The following is a 5,893-nucleotide window of genomic DNA, read 5'->3' as shown; positions in this document are numbered from 1 at the left end:
CTTCTTTTCTTCTTTTCTTCTTTTCTTCTTTTCTTCTTTTCTTCTTTTCTTCTTTTCTTCATTCGTAATGTGAACTATTCTGTACTATTTAGTGTTGCCCTTTAACCATAATTTAACCTTGTTCCCTCTGCATTTATTTTCAAGTATTGCTGGTGCCTGTGTAACTGTGCCTTTACATCACTCGATGTCTTGTCTTTGAAGATTTTCCAGAAGTGGGAAAGGATAATCCTAGGAATGTTGCCCTCTTAAGGAGCATTTTATGATGTCAAACTCCCATGTGATGGTATTTTGTGTGTTTCAGAATCAACAAACACTCGGGTTCTGTACTTCAGCATTTTCTCCATGTGTTGTCTCATTGGACTGGCCACCTGGCAGGTATTCTACCTGCGTCGTTTCTTCAAGGCCAAGAAACTGATTGAGTAAAGGAACAAGTCCTCCTCCCCCTCTTCACAGCCCCAGCTGGACACTGCTGGAACCCAGCCATGTCCTCCCAGAGCCATCTCACAGATGACACTCGCTGACTGGAGCTATTCTGCAGGAACTTGAACCCTAAAAGGGGAGGGGAGCATAAACATTGGAAGCAACTGGGGACTTCAGAAATCCTGTTGGATATTAAGGGTTGGGGAGCTTGTGGTGGGTTTTGGGATTCCTGGGTCAGCGATTAAATAAAAATGATTTTTCTATGACAGCTGCAGCAAGCTTTTGCACTGTCTGTTCTCCTCTTATAATCTTGGCTTGATGATGTCTCCCATCTGTCTGTGACTGTAATGTTACTCTGAGCCACCTGATCCAGCATTAGGTGCTGTGCAGCTAGCACCAGGGCAGTGCTGGGGATTCCCCGTTCTGAGATCTAAGCCTCATGCGAATAAAGGTGAGTACAAGACAATAGGTTCATCATTCCAGCAGGGGCTGAGGTTGGAGGAAGGTCCAAGGTTTGGTCCCTGTCGCGGACCTCGGTGTTTCTCCCTGTGGGAGCTGGAGTTTTTATGCTGATGGGTCGAGGCACTTAAGCATATGATGATTCAGTGTGGAGGAAGGGAGAGCCTTGGAAGGAGGGTTTGGTAATATGTTTGAACTTGGAAAGGAGAAGCCTGCTTTGCTTAAATTGGCTGTCCAGCCTTGGTCCCCTTATTCCATGTGCTTGTGTTGGATTTGCCTCTCTTGTTCCAAAATGATGCGGCAGTTTTTCTGAAAGCCGTGGTCATTGGTGACCTTTTGTGCAGAGGAGAGGCCTCAGTTAGATACAGTCACAGAGCAAATTGAAGCAGGTTATGCTAAGAAACTTGATTTTAAATTGAGCAGGAGACTTTTCTCATCTAACAGTATAACATTTATTCAGCAGGCAGGTGGCTAGACCTCATTTTCTGAGACATCAAAGCAAGGTGGGTTGCTGTCACTTTTGTGCAGCACAAAGGCCTGTACCCTACTTTGAGGTCTGAGGATGCAAGGGTTGCTTTGCAAGTTAGCAGAGGAGTTGTTGGAAGGACATGAATGAACTTGAAAAGCACTGCAGAGTAGCTAATGCTACATCTGAGGGGTGTCTGAACTGTGCCCTCCACCAAACTGTTACTCTGTGCGGTGCCACAGTGAGAGCAAGCAGCCATTCATAGTTTCTCAGCTGTCCACATGCAATTGTGTTGCATAAGCAAGGCTAAGGAAAAGCAGGTTAACTTTTTGGACTCGCATGCTGCAGTTTTTAGGCAGTGATTAAAATTCTTAAGCCTTCTCTGCATTTCTTCAGAGGAAATGGTTCAGCAGCACAGCTTTCTGGTTTCAGGTGCCTCGACCCTTCTGACATGGGAAAAGGTTATCATAGCCCTGGGCCCAGCCTACCATGTTTTAAAAAGGAAAAAAAAAAAAAAAAGCATTCATGATTTCTAACTTGAATCTGATCTATTACCAGGAGGGAAACAGTTGTCCAGGGTGAAGCTATGGGAAAGAGGGTGAAAAGATGACATACAGTCATCTAAATAAGTTCACTTCTTTGCCATTGCTGAGATCCTGGAGTAGTTTGTTCTACTGGCAAATGCTTATATTGCTTTTAATTTTAATTTTTATTTTTTGTAAAGCTATGCTAAGAATCCAAGTCCACTCCCCTCCCTTTGCATCCATGCTAACCTTGTACACTTTTGAAAGTTGTTACAGCGCAGAACAGCAGTGATGCCACAGGACTGAATTACAAGTCATTTGAAGGTAGCTTTAGGTCTTACAGTTTGAAGCCTGTAGATCTGTTAAGGTATTTTGATTTTTGTTTTTATACAAGTTGAAGACAGTCCACGCAAGGGGCTTTCCCTGTCTTGTCTATTATGACATCCTCTCCCTGTCCTTATCAGAATACAAACATACCTTTTTCTCAAAAATGGTGGTGAAGCCTTAAGTTCCCCAGGTGACTGTTACGGTATCATCGCTGTAGTGCTGCACGTTGATCCTCACTGTGCTGGTGTGGTTATGGGGAACAGATGTGGGAGGCTTATACGGATTGACCTTGTAATGACTGGTTGGGGAATTTTTTTGATTTTTCTCAAATAAAATTTCTTTGGGGAAAAAAATCCACTTCAGTTGTCTTTGTGTCTTGTCCTTTGTGCACGTCCCTACTGACTGCTGTTTCCTACAGGCTGAGCTGTCAGGAAGCAGAAGGAACACAGACCCCCTGGCATGCCTTCAGGTTTTTCCAGCAAGAGTTCATTTCTGAAAAATTTAAGAGCTAAAGGCTCTGGTGGGGTGCCAGGTGCATGGGTTTCTCCTAGCAGTGGGATTGGCACAACAAATGCTGGTCATTCCAAAAGGTGTTGCTAGTAGAAGTTACCTTTTGTTTCCTTTTTTTTCCCTCCATTCTTCCTAATCATCTTCCCTCTATGTGGAGAGGTCTAAAGACTGCCAATTTGTTTCACACGTGGCTGATAGTGAAATAGGGCTGGTGCCATAGGACACAAGGTTCAGTTTTCACAGTCTGTTCCCACGTTCATTAAGACAAATTACTGTCAGTTTTGTGCTTGAGAGGAAAATTTAAATTGTCAGGCAGGTGGGTTAGTCCTTGTGAGTGACAGATGCTTAGTGAAGGGAGTGATTAGGTATTTACTTGCTTCTGCTGTCAGATCACCTCTGCTGAGCCAGTGATCCTTTTGTTGTGCAGTGACCAAGTGAGATGTCACATGGCAGAACTGAGGCCTTCTAAGTTCTACATAACTAGGTTGTAATATCAGAATTTCTAGAGTGGAAATTCCCAGATCTTTGGATAAGAATTAATGTCTACAAGTTCTTGCTTGGGTGAATACTTGTATGTGAAATTGTACAGCTGTTCCCATGCGGTAGGTTGGAGGTGGGTCTGTGCTGTGCTGTGGATGCAGAGCAGTCTGTTCATTCCATTTTACTTCTGGGAAGTGGGTTAAAGTTGAGCTATTGCAGATACTTGGGTCCAAGCCCATCTTTGTGTGTGACAGATGCATCGCTATTAAATCTATAATTGCCTGTGGCAAACTGCATCAGAGGTTTTCAGCCTCTTCCACCCACTTGTCAATGTGACTAACAATTTAATTAGCACACCGCTTACACAGCGCGTGAGCATTCCTAAGTAAGGTATAACGCCGTGTTCCCTCCTTTCTGTCAGCGTAGCTGCTGTGTGCGTGCTGTGGGAGGAGGACGTTTTACACTCTGCTGCTCATTTCTCGCAAGTTGGTCAGAGATATGAGAAACAACCCAAGTGTGCAACACCTGTGCTGTCTCCTGACTGGCAAGATCAGTGTGTTTAGCTGTGGAGCAGCTGCTGAGGGGCTTCTGACTCAAACTGGTTTGCCAACTGGTTTGCCAACTGGTTGGCAAGGTCTATAGGGGATTCCTGCCCGCGTGTTTCATAAGGTCCTACTGCAGAGATCCGAGAAAACTCTCTTACCCGCTGCAGTTTTAGGACATGAATTTGTCTCAGCGCTTCAGCTGCGCCCTCTGCTGTGCTTATCTTGCTGCAATCTGTCAGAGCTCTGCCGGCATTGAACAAAGTCTCTTTGACTTGCTGAAGTCAAACAAAGTTTGGTGGGAAGGAAGGAGCACAGATCTGAACTGGGTACATTTCTTAGAGCTGAAAAAAGCTGGGCATGTGAAGTCCATTGCAGTTCAGTTCTGTCTGCTTCCTTTACCCCACCTGAAACATTTGTATCAGGCCTATCTGCCTACCCCCAAACAAGCACCAGTGCTGGTGCGGTGGCTCTGGGAGGCTTGCCTTCCTTGGAGATTTAGAAAAAAAATACATGTTGACATTTCTGGGATCTTTCTGTAAGCCTGGGCACTACTGAGCCCAAGCTTTTGCCTCAAAACAGAAACTCTTTGCATTTGTTCAGTGTTTGCTTTGAGCTGGAAGTTGTTCTCAATAGAAGGAGCTAGAAGCTCTGTTTCAGCTGCAGCTGAAGTGACAAACTGTCTGCAAAATGTTGGCCGTTGATTACTCCTTATGTTGTAAGCAGTTTGACTTGTTTTATTTCAATTTTTACAGTGAAACATTGAATAACTTCCTCAAAAAAGGCAGGGATAGAACTACTCTTGCGTAGCTCGGTCTCACTTCTGTGGTTTTCTCTCACTTATTTCCTTTTGTAAGTGATATGCCTGAGGTAGTTTTCCCTGAGCTTAAAAACCAACTACATGATGTGATCTTTCCATAAGCTATACCAGGAGGTCCGGTTACCTTTAAGCACATGATCTGTTCTCCTGGTTCTCTGGGGCACACTATCCCCATACCTGCCACACAAACGAGGCATGCAGAGGAGTGGGCACCTTTGAGTTTTCCTGTGTTTTTGTGTGACAGATGCTATATTGCACTGCAACTTCAGTTTGGTTTGCTGCAGAGCTTTACCCCTACAGCACATACTACTGCTCATTCTGCTATATGTGTATTTAACTGGGGTCTCATTGTGTTGGTGTCTTAATTGTAATTAACCATGTGGATGACTTTTCATTTCTTCCTTCTCAGTGTGGACTGCACTTTCCCTATGTTAGTAATGTAAACAGAATACTGTCTTGACTGCTGAAACCCCTCAGTGACATCCTTGATCTAAGGCTCACATTCACTATGGTTTAGTTTAAATAGCAGTGTACCTACCTGAGTCCAAATTGATCTTTGTACAATGTTTAGCAAGAGACAGAATGGCATGCTACCTCTAGACCATGTGGTTTCTTTCAGTTAGTACTTTAGTTAAATAATAAATAAATTGCTAACTTGGGTGCTTACTCTTCATCCACATGCCAGTGAATCTCCATGGGCAGCATCTGTTTGTATTTTGAGTTGGAAGTGACCTGCAAGGCACCCATCATTGAGTCTGACTCTCAGCTCCACACAGCACCACCCAAAAATCAGACCCTATCTGTTGCATGCTTTACATGCATCTTGCTGTGTGTCTTACTGCACAGCTCTTTAAAGCATAGGAAAATCAGAGGTGTGTGTGCAGTGGCTGTACCTATGGTAGGTACTGTTGTGGTCATTTTATGGCAGCTGTGTCATGGTTGCAGGTAATGGACAAGATAACTGTACTTTTCAAATATGGAAAAGGAATGTTGATTTTTTTCAATCAGTATTCTGGTGTTAAACAGCTGTTCAAGGCTCTTTAATCTCAATTCCATGAGCCTCTGGAGCATTAGTTTTTATTTATTATTCTAATTATATTTTGGTTCACACTGCATTTAGAAAGGTACTCTCTTTGCAGTGGGAGGATGGAATCCTACTTAGTAGAACGTGTCTGAGCTTTTTCATGTGTAAGTTCTTTTTTTTTTTTCCCTCCAAAAATTGCAGTACCGTTTTTACTACTTCTAAGGACAAAGTATTTGTATGGCAAAGGTAAATTTTAGTGGACAAATTATTCATTTTTAAAATAAAAGTTTGTAATGGTGCACCCCCCCTTGGTTCACACTG

The 5,893-nt window shown here is 43.4% G+C and overlaps 1 protein-coding gene across 1 annotated transcript in view; it reads left to right on the top strand.

Moving 5' to 3' along the window:
- Positions 1-2,553, top strand: part of TMED10 (transmembrane p24 trafficking protein 10) — an 11,963-nt gene extending 9,410 nt beyond the window's left edge. The window contains exon 5 of the mRNA XM_003206597.3: positions 302-2,553. Coding sequence (XP_003206645.2) covers positions 302-423 — 122 coding nt within the window. The 3' untranslated portion in view covers positions 424-2,553. The remainder of the gene's footprint in view (positions 1-301) is intronic.
- Positions 2,554-5,893: the final 3,340 nt, after the last annotated feature.

The sequence above is a fragment of the Meleagris gallopavo genome, chromosome 5 (assembly GCF_000146605.3).
Source record: "Meleagris gallopavo isolate NT-WF06-2002-E0010 breed Aviagen turkey brand Nicholas breeding stock chromosome 5, Turkey_5.1, whole genome shotgun sequence".
Classification (NCBI taxonomy): Eukaryota; Metazoa; Chordata; class Aves; order Galliformes; family Phasianidae; genus Meleagris; species Meleagris gallopavo.
This window is presented reverse-complemented; position numbering and strand designations above follow the sequence as displayed.